A 16,248-nucleotide genomic window follows, 5' to 3' on the forward strand; every position below is an offset into this window, starting at 1 on the left:
GCCTTAACTAATGCTGTAAAAGGAGCCCACCTTGGTTCTGCCCTATAAGATGAAATTATGTAAAAAGAATTACGGGGCTAAAAACGTGCATAATGATAAGTTGAAAACCGCTGAAACTGCGTGAGAAATACACAAAAAAAACGCTAAAAATTTTGGGACCGATGCACTCAAACATTTGTAAGGAAGGCGCTGAAATTGGCCTTAAACTTTATGCAGCATTTTTGTTGAAAATTCTCCGAGTTCATGTACAAAATGTTTTGAAGCTGCGGCGAAACTTTAAATTGTAGGTGCATTCTCAAAATTTCAACGCATCCATCGAAAATGAGAACATAAAAGTTTTTAGGCCCTCAGATTTTTCAAGTGATTCCTCTGTATTCTCCAAAAAAAATCTTGTACAATCTCTGTTTCATCATGAATACATCAGAAAAACCATAAATTACTTATATTTACTAAGAGATGTATATGAACTTATATGGAATCAACAAAAAATGTACGTGTGGTGACCGGGGAAAGAAATGTTTAACGCCATTGTCAGTTCTTTCACTGGCTTCAAGCTTTCCAGGTTTGGCTTGATCACTGTTTACGGCCGGATTTTACTTTTTTTCAGTCAATTCTTTGCCTTTTATTCACGTATAGTAGCGAAAAGAGAGAAACATCCTTTTTAGACCTTAGAGGGGATTTTTGTTTTTCATGAAAAAAAACTACAAAAAGGAGCGAAAACAGGTGAAATGACTTGAGATAGAGGTGTGTTTTGAAAAAAAAATCGAAAAAATTGGTTTTAGAAAGATGGGATCTTTTCCGTTTGTGCCCCCCAGTTTAGTGGGCGCCTATTATTTGCACCCGCCAGACGCACGTGTCATATTTTTAAATATTGAATTACTATGTAATGGCGCGTGCTCTATAACTTGGGGGCACATAAGGTAATGGGGGGGCACAAACGGAAAAAGATCCGCGAGTTATCTTAGCACTGTTTTGCCCAACTCGTGTTAACATAAGTCACGAAAGGAAAAAAAAACTTTTAAGGCAAACAACTAAAAACAAGTTGTTCATACCTGAGAATAAGGATAGAAAAAATGTTCCGTGTTCATTGTCTCAAATCTCAACTCTTAAGAAAGTTTGTGGATTAAATGAAGAATAGTTATTTGATGATGCCTTTTCAGTACAGAGTACCAGCTTTGAAATACGTTTCAATACACTAAATCATTATGTAGCATTGGAAAATGTATTGTTTGGCAGTTTTGTTGACCTGGTTTTTCCTAACGGACGACAACTTTCGTAAGGCTCTGAGATAGTAATTAGAAGTCAGCGTTCAATTTTTTTTATTGACGAACTTTGGGTAAGATAATTTTTAGCTGAATTAAGTTCTTTCGTGGAAAATGGCCCCAGATATTAAGTTTTAGGGCAGCCAAAGCACTCTGCCTTTTGCAAGGTCACTTTCAAATTTTTCTGTATATGAAAAAAACAGAGTCAAAAAACTTTTTTATTGTCTTCTTATTGTTACTATAAGAAAGCATGAATGGTCTTGTATGCGCTAAACGAACCTACAGACAATGTATGGCGTCAATTTCCAAATTTTTTCTTGTTCCTAAAGAATCCGTTCCTGACTGGTCTAATAAATTTGCACTCACTAATATTCATTTTACTGTTATAATTACAATCATAATCAACAAAATGTGTGGTGTCTTATTATTTTCAGTTTAATTGGCGTTGGAGTGAAGTTTGAAGCCGGGGCTAAAACGCGTGGAAGATTTGGTGGCTTAACTAATGACTGAACTTGGATTTGGAAGCGAAAAGAGAGACCAACAAGTTAAACGTTTGTGGGAGATTGATAATTTGCACTGAGCTAAAGTAAAGCGAGCATAGTTTTTGTTCGCGTAAGGCTTTTTCGATCATTTTTTTAAGTTTGAAACATTTTTTCAAACTCTAGAGGATTGAATGGACGGCAACAAAGTTCCAGCATGTAAAGCTATTGCTTAGTAAATGTACTATAAATTATTCAATTTTTTGGGGGGGGGGGGGGTAGTTCAGGGTTTTGGGGGTTTTTGAGGGTGTTTTTGGGGGTTTTGTGGCTTTTGGATTTTGTAGCTGTTTTGCCATTTTTAAGACCTCAATGGGAAAACAAAACAATTCCTATTGTTCCAAACATATTTTAATTACCATTTTATTTTTGAGTAAAACAGTATTTTGGGTAAACAGTTCTATTTTGTGTAAAAACCGTATTATTCTGGCAAAAAATTTTTAACACTAACACTTTTTTTGTTTACTTCTTCCTACTCTATATATTTGTTGCATAATTAGAGCAGTTTTAATCTCGACATGGCTTATCTATTGCTGCGTGAGTAATTTGCCGGATTCAACTGCTTAGAAAAACAGATTGTTGAGGCAGGGAAAATTTTTTATCTAAAATTTTGTTGATCTTTTTTGTTCAGTTAGTATTTTCGGCTATATTTTGTTCCCTATTTTTGTCTTTGTTTTAAAGATTTATTTAGATTTTTACGAGATTCCTGTTTAGTTGAAAAAGTTTCTTTCTCGATAGGGAGGACTACTTGAATTGTTTCCTGAACTCTTCCGGCTATTTTTACAACCTGGTTTAAACTTCGATCGCGTTTTCGGGAAAAAAATGTCACCATTTGATTTTGGACCTAGCTAAGGCACTGTTTCCACTGTATGGATTATACATCCGTTCTCTCAGTGACCTATCTGATATATTAAATATGGTCAAGGTGAAATTAGCAAACTCGACGAGGAAAGAATCCTTAAATACCGTGAGATCATTCCTCCAGCTTTTAGCCGAGCACTTGCCAAATTAAACTGAAGTGCAGACCGATGTTTTCATAATTGCGAAACGCAAAATTGAATAAAAACTCTAAAGAACCAAATTTTAATCAGTAAAGAGTGAGGATAGCAGACATGACAATGGCTACTTTGTTTTAAAAGACAGTGAAACACGGAATCCCGGAAAAGATCAAAAAATATAAATTATAAAACTTTTTGGGCATAAAAAGGGCACTCAAAAAATCCACTACGTGAACTAGAATTGAATTTCGATACAATATTTGACAGCTTTTTTGTTAGGATCTACATGTAGTTTGTGGGAAATATTGAAGAGATTGAAGAAGCTTTTAGCATGATCGAGAATGCATTTCAGCAATTTTAGCAGATTGAGCGATTAGATTTTTCTTCGAGTCTGACTCAATAGCCGGTGAAATTGAATCATTTTTGTTTCAGCAGACAGAAAGTGTGTTTCCCTTATATCGAAAATGAAATGCTTATGATAGAATTATTTCCAGTCAAACATTCAATATATTGTTTGCCTCAAGAAAAAAATCATAATGTGAAGACCCATGGGGCACAGAGTGCGAACATAAGTTCTATTGCTTACCTACCGGAGACAACAAAATTATTGGTTAAACATTTGACCGGAGAAGAAGAAACATTTTTAAAGACAAGTATTTAGTCAGAGCCTTCAATTGTACTCTTAGCCAAAATTTTTCTGCGCAAGGACAAAAAGTAAAGCACTCAAAGGATGTTAAGGTAATGAATGCAAAAAAGATCGTACTTTTGGTTGGCACAAAGTTTTACCTCATTAATTCAATCAAACAGACGATCCACCAAACGCTCAATCATAGCATTTGACATCAAAACTTTGAAATCAATGGTTTAATTTTTTGAGAAAAGGAACTGTAAAAAGGGCTACAAGGTCTCATGTAGTTAGGGGATCAGTTACAGTGCTCAGTCATCCATACACTATAGGAGTCAATGCCGATGCTGAAATTCTTCAAATACGAAACGCCCAATAGGTTCAACGTTTTCACGGAGTTTTAATGAATAGCCGCCAAAAGAGAAACTGAATGTTGAACCCAGCTTGATTATTGTGAAAAAGACTTAGAATCTCTGCAAAGTTTACTGGCTTTAAACTTCGCAACTGATCTTCGCAGTAAATTAGTTGCAAAGTTTTTTTTGGTTGAGTTGAGGCAGTCGAAAACAAAAAATTTCCATTGAGGAAATTTTGTTCCATTTTCTTCTGTCGAATTGTTTTGCTTGACGAAATTCAGAGGTACGACTAACAAGCATTAATGAGACTTTCAGACGCTTACTAGAAAAGGCAATAGCTGTTCTGTAAGGAGAACATTTAAATAAATTTTTGGTTCTGAGCAACTCAATGGAATCCACGTTGCTTTATTGGGTGGCAATGATGTCATTGACTAAAATATTAAGTTGTCCAGAAGAACAGATTCAAAGGTTCATTGCAGATGACGTCGGCGCTTGTGCTAGCTTTAAAATTTTGAGGGAATAGCTTGAAAAAAACTGAAAATGGGCCTAAGCTTAGCTTTTACCCAGACCCGAGGACGTGGCATCTGATTGTCAACCTAAATCAACTTTTGGAAGATCAAAGCTATTTTAATTATTCTGCTTTGAAAGTTGTTACAGACTAAAACAGTACTAAGGGAATTTTAAAGGCAACAATAACAGTTTGAAGGACTCTGTTTATCTAAAGAGTAAAACTGGCGAGAAAAACTCAGTTTTTGTGGCGACCCCTGCTCCCAAGAATGTTTTCAGCTTGCACAAAGTCAATCCTAGCAGAATAGAGTTTTTGATGAAAGTTGCACTAGTTTGTGTTGAAATCTTACAACCCCTAGAGTACACAAGACGGAGGACATTCCTACCAGCTGTCAAAATGTTCATAATGCGCTTAAACTTAGACGCAAGATAATTTGTCGACCGGCAAAACAAGGTATTACCGAATCAACAAACCCAGCTTGCAAAGCAAAGGAACAAATTGACATTTTCTGAGTTAAATCAGATTTTGAAGCAGATTCAATTGATAATGCAACCAAACTAAACACTGAGTAACACAAGTCATGTTTCTATGGTACAAGGCAGAATTTTGAGCAGAAAATGGAAGCAGATAAATGTGAGCTAAGCCTTCAACTGTCAGAGCATTTAACTGAATCTGAAAAAAGCAGATAAATTACCTTTAAAAAACTAGTAATTTGTGCAGAATGACAGCAAATTGTTCAGAAATCCAAAATTTTCTGCTGTCAAAAACCAGTTTTTGACGCAATGTCTCAATGGTAAGAGCTTCAATTGAAAATTTTTCCACAAGTTGTGTTGAATGTGATGAAATTTTTAATTTTTTTGCGTGCGCCCATCTATAAAAAAGATGGCCTCATTGCGCAACGACAAAATGAAACAATAGATGTGTTAATGGATTTGGCTGGTATGGATTGGACCTATACCAAAAAGAATAAGTCATCAGAGAACACTCAGAGAACAATCCAGGTCTCAGAGCAGATCGGTTAATCAAGGGAGTATAGAGCCCTCGAAAAGTGTTTTGTTCGATATCTTTGTCACTGACACTATGAGGAAATACAACTGCAACAGAAACAGACAGCCTCATTAAAAGGCTGCGCTGATGATAAACATAAGAATTTTTTCAAAGCATACCGTGATAAGCATATCTCATTTACTCCCACTGTGATTGGCATGATGACCCGAGAAGGCACAATTTTTTTAAAAAGATTAGCTGGTAGATCGATTTGTTGTAGTAAAAATTGGAAATGCATGCCACAATTATGAGACGAGTCATAACAAGACGTGATTTTGCCATCCTGAGAGCTTCAAACATTGGATCTATTCTGTTCCGGCCCCCCAGCTCAGTGAGCTTAAATTTTTTATGACCCCCCGCGCATGTGCTATTTTCTTACGTAGTAACGTGCTATATAAAAACATATAATTTGTAACTGTGGGTCATAAAAACACGATGGGGGGGCAAAACAGAATAGATCCCAAATTTTTGTTCAAGAGCTAAGAGAAGCTAACGACGATCAATCCATTTCAAAATAGAGTTCTTGAAGATTGACTGCCAATTAACCACATAATACCTCAATCTATTACCACCCAACAAGAGGTGGAGAGCACACAACATTCATAATAGCCCGCCCAAAAAAGGGGAGATCTATTCAAGTTGGAATAAATTAGCGAAAATTTTGCAGAATAATTGCTCCGATATCAGAGCTGAAAGACAACCTCACCCAATGAGAAGGTATTTTACTATTTATTCATTTCGATTCACCCAATGAGATGAGAGCTGAACAAAATGCGTTGAACATGAGTTATTGGTAAATAAAAAAAGCAACTGATGAAGTTAAGAAACTAACGAACAGGAGGGGGACTGGACTCTAAACTCAATTAGTGGACTGTTGATTCAAATCAGAACCAAGTCAGCAATGAACTATGTAATTTAACTCTTGATTTGAACTCACGTTGTATTTATTACGTGGTGAAATCACTTAAAAACTGAAAAGCTTTTTCTTCCAATATTTATTGCTGTTGCTCCAAATGCAACGATTCAAAAAAAGTTTTTGAATTGGATAGAGTGGGACTAAATATGGGATGACATACAAAAACTTCTGTTGCCAGTACCTCTGGAAACATAGATTATTTGTGGAATGTTTTTCTGAAGTTTGAGTTGATAGCAATTCGCTTGACCGAATTACTCCCTCTTTTCCACCTGGTGTTCATCAGACAGAATCTGGGCTGGTCTTTGCAAATGACATTCAATCGGAACCAGTTGAAGGTCAATCTGTGAGTGAGGAGATATCCCGGAATTACGAGCACTTCTTCTCCGTCATTCCCAAGTGGAGGCAGGGTATAGTTTTCAGACGCATGTTGTCCTGACAGGATTTTGAAAGGACCCTGGCCAAACCCAATCTGCTCGATTACATTCATGCAAATCGATGGATCACGTCTCGCCTACGTTGAAAACATAATTTTACAATTAGGACAAAGCATTGTATTTTTTGTGTTACAATTCTTGAAGTATATTTTTTGTAAAATTGAACTATTGAAGCGAAAATTAAAAGAAAGAAGATAAGAATCATCATCATACAGCCCCAATATTTAACGTTCACTCCAGCTGGGCAATGGTCTGAAATTGAGTCTGGACCATGGTCTGAAGATGGTCTGATCATAGTCTGTTTATAGTCTGGACAATGGTCTGAATTTGGGTCTGATCATAAGCGCACTATAGTCTGGACAGTGATCTGGGTTCGGTCTGATCAGAGGACACTTTGGTCTGGAAAGTCTGATCAGCGATCATTTTGGTCTGGAAGGTCTGATCAGAGGTAACTTTGGTCTGGAAAGTCTGATCAGAGGTCATTTCAGTCTGCATAGTCTGATCATAGCTCAATTTGGGTCTGGACCTAAACCTGGGAGTCAGTTTCACAGCTATTTATTGAATCTATTCGACATAAAATTGAGAACTTAGGTAACAATTAAAAATACAGCGAGATTCATACAGCGAGTTTCAACGCAAGCGAACCTTCGAAAATCACAAGGCGTGTATATTAACATAGCGATATCGGCACCCGTACTTAACTTTAAGGCAAATTCAGTACTGAGTATAATTCAGGTCACATTTTGCACTGAAATTGACTGATTCAGAGCTAAGTCCCATAGTCATTCATTCTGAGTTATGTTCTGATTCGGAAGACTTCTGAAAATTTTCTCTGGAATTTGCACTGATTCGGAAATTTGGAAATTACATCATAGTTGGTTCTCAAATCCTGAATCATTGTCGAATCTTGAAAGTTCTCGGAAATTGTTCTCAACCAGTACTGATTCTCACTGCCTTTTAAGTACGGACAAATTTCAATTTCGAACTCCGTGGAAACTTTCCCCATTGTTGCGAGCTTAAGGAACTGACTATAGTCCTAAGAATAAAATTCCCAAATGATTCGGATGTCAACGACCCTTCAAAATTAAAAATGCACATATTGGCATAAGGATGATCATATGGACGCCTCAAATTTTTTGAGCGTTAGCTCACTTGAACTTTATGTGATACAAAACATCGAAGCGCTTATTTTGTAGTCTGTTACTTACAGTTGAAACTCGACCGAACGTTTCAACTTGAGTTAAAGTGTCCCCGGATCTGAGTGTCATAATAATTCAGTACTGAATCATGAAAATTCCATTCTGATTTTTTCTATTTCAAGAATTCTTGACAGGGCATTTTATAGCCTGATAATTTTAAAAATTCAGAAAATTGTTCTGATTTTTTTTTCTTCTCAAACTGAAAAATAGACTGGGTTTGTTCTGCTCAGAATGAAATTTTGATGAGTCATGCACTGAATTTTTTCTGGACAGCCTAAAATTAAGACTGATTTTTTCTGAACACTAAGACGTTCAGCCTATTTCTTGTTAACAGAAAAACGTTGTCTGAACTAAAAAAGGTTAAATTTAATAGAACACATTAGCTGAAATATTCACATTAACATTATAGATTAACATTTTAAATTTGCATCAAATAGTATATGGCATCAGCAGTGACGCCTACCACATTCCCCCCCCAACCCACCATATTCACTTCAGGTATCCCCCCATACCCTTCAGGTTGGGGGATAACCTTCGGGGTATCCCCCCCCCAATCCACCATATTGCCCCCCCCCCCCTCACCACCACCAACACATTCAGATCTTATTTTGACATATTTTGGACAATTCGTTCAAAATCGTGACACCAGAAACTTCAGACGCATCTTCGTGAGGAATTTGACGGCAGGCAATGGTCGATCTGGCGGCTGTTGGCGCAATGTACAAGGTGCAACAACCGCTTCAGAACTCCGTGAATGAACACTACACATATGATTGTTCACATCAGCACAGATGTGATCCGGAAATTCTTCTGTTTGTGGGGGGGATGGGCTTGGGTTTATTTCTTGTGTGGGGGTCTTCGGGTTTCACAACGCTAAATCTTTAATGAAACCGCTATTGATCGTTATAATGGGACCTCCTTTATTGAAACCATATATTGCACACTGAAATTAAATCACTTGTGTGTGTGTGTGTGTGGGGGGGGGTCTTCGGGTTTCACAACGCTAAATCTTTAATGAAACCGCTGTTGGTCGTTATAATGAGACCTCCTTCTTCTTTTTTGAAACCATATACAAAACACTGAAATTTGATCACTTGTGTGTGTGGGGGGGGCTCTGATTCACCAGGTGGGGGGTGGCTCCGATTCACCAGGTGGGGGGGGGGGTGGCTCCGATGACAATCGGGTACTTTCAGCCTGCTTGTTTACTTTCAGACACTGATTTTACTTGTTTTTTGCCTGTTCGTGCGACACGTTTGCCAAAAATTTCGATTTTCGAAAATTTCATTTTTACTATGATTTTACTCTGATCAGAAAAAAACAACAAACTCAGAATGTCCAGTGACGATTCATGAAAAAAACGTTTCTGGGTTTTGTCTGCACATAATGCGAGGTAAATTTACCCTTAGGTCACTCTGATTCAGGACTGATTTACCGTTTTAACATTGGATTGTAATGAATCAGTGCTGAAAGGCTCTGACACTCGGGTCCGGGTCAAACTTCAATTTTCCGAAATATGAAAACGAGGCTCCTCTAATTTAATGAAGCTGTTTTGAATAGAAAGTGAGCATTCGATGTTTGTTTGCCGGTCTGAAATTTTCCTTCAAGTGCTCATTTATGAAATTATACATTGCATCTATTGGACTTTTTAAATTTTAAACCTCTTAATTTCCTCCAATTTATTAAACGTTCATTTATGTTTCAATTTTATGCGAAAGGCCAACACACAAAAAAAAGTTTGTAGAATTCTGTACTTTGCTTAGGCTGACTAGTTGGGGCCGACTAGCGCCCAAAACTCTAACAAAATGAAAGGGGTGTTTTGATGGCTCTCAGACTTCTATAGGAGGATTATTTTGTCCCCACGCTGCTCTTGTCGGCTGTAGGAAACTCTAATTGGAATTATGATATGATTGGAGTAATCAAATAACATCAAATGAATAAACAAGAAACGTGGAAGATCACAAAATCGCATCAAATTTCAACCACAGTTATTATAAAAGATAGTTCACAACTTGAACCATTTTCAATTCAGCCGCTTGATCTAGCTGCGGTTCTCTGGTGTTTTCAAGTGGTCCGATTTTCAATCGCGCAGACCAATGTTCTGAATTTATCAAGTCATTTCAACTCTGTCAACAATGTTCTTGTTATGGTACTGTTTTGCTAATGTCGTGGTTCTTCTACTTAGTAACTAAACAAGCAACAACGTACAAAAGTGATCAAAACAAAAGACATCTGTTAACTTTGCTTTATGGACCACATTATTTATTCCTTTCTTACGTAAAGTCAGTTATGACTTCAAAAGAACAATTGAATGAACTGAACGCCTTCCTAATACATTATTGAGTTCCATTCAAGCTATTCAAACAAAAAGAAAATGAGTATCAGACCTACGACGCTACCAATTAATCAATCGGTCAATCTATGAACTCAAGAATTTATGCCTTATTTGGAAAATTTAAGTCATTACTACGATATCTATAAAACAAATTCCCCGAAAGTGACAGCGATGGAACGTGCCCCAAGTGTGTGCATATTCTTTACCAAATGTCATCACACTCATTTAAAACCGCATATTAACTAAATTTTTTAAACTTGGTCCAAATCAGAAAAACAATACTGCATCCTAACAACTCCAAATTCCACCTTATTTGATTGCACACATATCCTGTTTGCCAAATGCCGTTGAAATGCAAGCCAATAATGTAACTAACAATTTGTGGGGAGCAGATTTTCGAAATTGAAGTTTTTTACTTTAAATTGCGACCTTTTGTGACAAAAGTAGGATTTTCCAAATTCTGCACTCCTCCTTTCTAGATTATTATTCTCCCAAATAATTGCTAAAACTGACAGTTGACCTAAAACTTGAATAAACCTTAATCTAAAAAAAATTCTGCTCGTCTTGTTGATATATCCAGCCCCTTTTCGTTATGTTTTGCTTCATGCATACCTGATTTTTTCTATATTAGTTCCAGAGCACATCAACACAGACTTAATCACCTAAGCCAGGACTAGCAGACCAATTTGTGAAGCATCGCTATCTACAATTGAGTATTATTAGTAAATCAACGTATTACTTTAGAACATTTATCAAATTTACAGCATATGAATTTAAAACAACAAAAATGGCTAAAATTACCAGATGGGTTACGCAAATTGAAAAGTTGTCTCTATTTATAGATACACCACAAATAACAACTATTAAAGAGGCAACCTAATACCACTTTCTGTTACGTCTTATCTAAACAATAACTGGTTAGTTCAACCATCGAATCTTCTCTTCAAAAATTCGCCTTCAAACAATTTTGTAATTATCATATTCAAGTACTCGTAATTCAATCCACACCTCTGATAGTATTTCAAGGTTAGTTATTCGCGACCAGCTTCCTCTTCACAATTTTCAAAAACCAAGCTTCCTTGTTTAATCACTGCTACTTCATGCACCCTCTACCTGTTACAATTTGGATAACAATATCAAGCAAAATTTTCGCCACATAAACGAAAATTAAAAAGAATAACCATTATTTCGGACTAACTTAGGCACTCTAACGACCAATTGTTAGAAACAGAATCTAATTTGAAAAACAAATAGATTCTGATATAAGCAGAAGCGATCGCGCTGAAGATTATGACAGTACTGAAGATTACGACTGTACTATCTCAAAATCATTTTTCCTTGCATGCTTGAGTGGATGTCCTCCCGTCTCATCACTGGACCGCAACGTCACATCTGGAGGTCTCCTCCTCCAGCGCCATCTCCTCAGCAGCTTCAGCTTACTCCATTTCTCCTTCAGAAGCTACATTGATCCTCTCAATCTCGTGTTCCGAGCTTCGCTGAGCCGGACTTGCAAAACTGATTACTGGTATCCTCCATTCTTCTGTGTACCAAACTCAACGTAATGATCAACAGGTACTGCAAATCAGCCAACGAATTGATCTTCTTCCCTGTGTATTGATCGTCATCCCTCGTCGTCGTGCTCCGAACTCTTTCTGCTATTTAGAATTCCGTATGCAACTCTCGACTTGATCAACTTAGTACTGTGAATCAGCTGATGGCTCAAACTTCTAATCTGACTCGCTTGCCAGTTAGTTTGCTCATCAGCTTCCAAGTTTTCTGGCGAACTGCGGGACTTACTCGCTTTGGCTAACACTTGAACACAATTCCTGGATCCGAAGTCCTCACTACATGAGCCACGTGATTCCGCTGATAGCTCACTGCTAATTGAGTTGGCCTCCATTCTAACTTTCCTCCCTCTCAGATTTCGCCTTCTGACACCGCTTTCAAGATTTTCGTGCCGCTTCATATAGCAGTTTGTGTACTGACTTCCAAAACCAACCCTCTTCCGCTTAGCCGTTTTTCAATGTCCTACATTTCGTCCTTAATTTGACCATTGAAAAAAATTCTCTTAATGCCATTTGGCTCTTCATGAAAAACTGCTCCAAAGCTCTCAAAATTGTCTCAACCAAAGAAAACACAGCTGCTCTCCAGTTGTTACGACAATTTAAGACATTCAGGATTTCTCTTAAAATTGGGGTAGTCAAGAAAATCTTCTTTAATTGGGAGTCCGTAGTATCACTCTCCCGCACCGGGACAGTCTCCGTTCCATCCTCCTCTTCTGGCCACGGGTGTTCAATTCTAGATAAGTTCTTTTCCGGTCTGGGCCGAAGCTCGGGCCTACTTAAGCACGACTGGTGTTCAAGACCCAATGTACTATCGTAGCTCCTGTGTAATTCTTGACATTCCTCCGAATCAGTCCTGCAGGCTCCTATCACTCCCTTATTGTGAACAGTTGTTTTCATCGTGTCATTAACTGAACATACCTCAAACTGTTCTATTATTTCAGTGAAACTGGAGCGTTGATCGCCCTCTCTTGCGGAAATCGCTACACAAAAACCCTCGATAGGAATATCTGACCCATTCCAACTCAGCGACACTAGCTAAAGACAGCACTTGAAACCTGCATTCACCTGAACTGTTTCCTGGATATACCACTGAAATCACTGAAGAGAAGTTATCAGGGACTCCAACACAGTCAGTTTTAGACGTGGTTAATTCACTAACTTCGAGAACCCCTGTTGTTTCCCAGCAGAAGTCTACTTCACAACCCTTCAAAAGAAATTGAATTCCATCTCGTCTATTCAAATTTTTGGGACTCAGAACAACACTCCTATCATTTTGAAAGACCACAAGATCACCAGTTGAGGGGGGGGGGGTTGGCTCCGATGACAATCGGGTACTTTCAGCCAGCTTGTTTACTTAATTTAATGAAGCTGTTTTGAATAGAAAGTGAGCATTCGATGTTTGTTTGCCGGTCTGAAATTTTCCTTCAAGTGCTCATTTATGAAATTATACATTGCATCTATTGGACTTTTTAAATTTTAAACCTCTTAATTTCCTCCAATTTATTAAACGTTCATTTATGTTTCAATTTTATGCGAAAGGCCAACACACAAAAAAAAGTTTGTAGAATTCTGTACTTTGCTTAGGCTGACTAGTTGGGGCCGACTAGCGCCCAAAACTCTAACAAAATGAAAGGGGTGTTTTGATGGCTCTCAGACTTCTATAGGAGGATTATTTTGTCCCCACGCTGCTCTTGTCGGCTGTAGGAAACTCTAATTGGAATTATGATATGATTGGAGTAATCAAATAACATCAAATGAATAAACAAGAAACGTGGAAGATCACAAAATCGCATCAAATTTCAACCACAGTTATTATAAAAGATAGTTCACAACTTGAACCATTTTCAATTCAGCCGCTTGATCTAGCTGCGGTTCTCTGGTTTTTTCAAGTGGTCCGATTTTCAATCGCGCAGACCAATGTTCTGAATTTATCAAGTCATTTCAACTCTGTCAACAATGTTCTTGTTATGGTACTGTTTTGCTAATGTCGTGGTTCTACTACTTAGTAACTAAACAAGCAACAACGTACAAAAGTGATCAAAACAAAAGACATCTGTTAACTTTGCTTTATGGACCACATTATTTATTCCTTTCTTACGTAAAGTCAGTTATGACTTCAAAAGAACGATTGAATGAACTGAACGCCTTCTTTATACAATAATGACTTCCATTCAAGCTATTCAAACTAAAACAAAAGCAGTATCAGACTTACGACGCTAACAATTAATCAATCGGTCGAACTATGAACTGAAGAATTTAAGCCTTATTTAATTTAAGTCTTGTCGTCTGTAGGAAACTCTAGTTGGAACAATTATAAAAGATGGTTCACATTTTTAACCAAAATCACAACTAAAGAGCTACTATTGATTCAATTCTAAAAACTTTCAATTCATCCGCCTGATCTAGCTGCGGTTCTCTGGTATTTTCAAGGGGTCTGATTTCCAATCGCGCAGACCAGTATTCTGAACTTATCAAGTCAATCTAACTCTCTCAACAAGGTTTTCGTTATCACAACTTCTCTTCAGGTCTCTAAGCTACAACTTTGTTATTTCACTGTTCTGGTACTTTGGTGTTCCTACTCCTTAGTAACTAATCAAGCAACAACGTACAAGAAGAATCAAAACAAAAAATCTGTTAACTTCGCATTATGGACCACATTAGTTCTTGCCTTTCTTACGTAAAGTATTTTATGACTTCAAAAGAACGACTGAATAACCAAAACGCCTTCTTTATACAATAATGACTTCCATTCAAGCTATTCAAACTAAAACAAAAGCAGTATCAGACTTAAGACGCTAACAATTAATCAATCGGTCGAACTATGAACTCAAGAATTTAAGCCTTATTTGAAAGTTTAAAGTCACCCCTACGGTATCTATAAAACATCTTCACCAAAACTGACAGCGATGGAACTTGCCCAAAGTGTGTACATACTCTTTACCAAATTTCATCACACTCAGTTAAATCCCGGATAATAACTAACTTTTATAAACTTAGTAACTAAACAAGCAACAACGTACAAAAGTGATCAAAACAAAAGACATCTGTTAACTTTGCTTTATGGACCACATTATTTATTCCTTTCTTACGTAAAGTCAGTTATGACTTCAAAAGAACGATTGAATGAACTGAACGCCTTCCTAATACATTATTGAGTTCCATTCAAGCTATTCAAACAAGAAGAAAATGAGTATCAGACCTACGACGCTACCAATTAATCAATCGGTCAATCTATGAACTCAAGAATTTATGCCTTATTTGGAAAATTTAAGTCATTACTACGGTATTTAAAAAACAAATCCCCAAAAGTGACAGCGATGGAACGTGCCCCAAGTGTGTGCATACTCTTTACCAAATGTCATCACACTCATTTAATACCGCATATTAACTAAATTTTATAAACTTGGTCCAAATCAGAAAAACAATACTGCATCCTAACAACTCCAAATTCCACCTTATTTGATTGCACACATATCCTGTTTGCCAAATGCCTTTGAAATGCAAGCCAATAGTGTTACTAACAATTTGTGGGGAGCAGATTTTCGAAATTGAAGTTCTATTACTTTAAATTGCGACCTTTTGTGACAAAAGTAGGATTTTCCAAATTCTGCACTCCTCCCTTCTAGATTATTATTCTCCCGAATAATTGCTAAAACTGACAGTTGCCCTAAAACTTAATCAACCTTAATCTTAAAAAGTTTCTGCTCGTCTTGTTGATATATCTAGCCCCCTTATCGTTATGTTTTGCTTCATGCATACCTGATTTTTTCTTTATTAGTTCCAGAGCACATCAACACAGACTTAATCACCTAAGCCAGGACTAGCAGACCAATTTGTGAAGCATCGCTATCTACAAATGAGTTTTAATAGCAAATCAACGTATTACTTTAGAACATTTATCAAATTTACAGCATATGAATTTAAAACAACAAAAATGGCTAAAATTAGCAGATGGGTTACGCAAATTGAAAAGTTGTCTCTATTTATTGATACACCACAAATAACAACTATTAAAGAGGCAACCTAATACCACTTTCTGTTACGTCTTATCTAAACAATAACTGGTTAGTTCAACCATCGAATCTTCTCTTCAAAAATTCGCCTTCAAACAATTTTGTAATTATCATATTCAAGTACTCGTAATTCAACCCACACCACCCATAGTATTTCAAGGTTAGTTATTCGCGATCAGATTCCTCTTCACAATTTTCAAAAACCAAGCTTCCTTGTTTAATCACTGTTACTCCATGCACCCTCTACCTGTTACAATTTGGATAACAATATCAAGCAAATTTTTCCACACATAAACGAAAATTAACAAGAATAACCATTATTTCGGACTAACTTAGGCACTCTAACGTCCAATTGTTAGAAACAGAATTTAATTTGAAAAACAAATAGAATCTGATATAAGCAGAAGCTATCGCGCTGAAGATTATGACACCGACTGTACTATCTCAAAATCGTTCTTCC

General features: G+C 37.0%; 1 protein-coding gene across 1 annotated transcript in view; it reads right to left on the reverse strand.

The window, feature by feature from the left end:
• Positions 1-6,329: 6,329 nt before the first annotated feature.
• The window catches only part of LOC142338605 (uncharacterized), a 38,756-nt gene continuing 28,837 nt past the window's right edge, over positions 6,330-16,248 (reverse strand). The window contains exon 5 of the mRNA XM_075388428.1: positions 6,330-6,756. Coding sequence (XP_075244543.1) covers positions 6,442-6,756 — 315 coding nt within the window. The 3' untranslated portion in view covers positions 6,330-6,441. The remainder of the gene's footprint in view (positions 6,757-16,248) is intronic.

Source organism: Convolutriloba macropyga, chromosome 4 (assembly GCF_964194025.1).
Source record: "Convolutriloba macropyga chromosome 4, txConMacr16.3, whole genome shotgun sequence".
Taxonomy (NCBI): Eukaryota; Metazoa; Xenacoelomorpha; order Acoela; family Convolutidae; genus Convolutriloba; species Convolutriloba macropyga.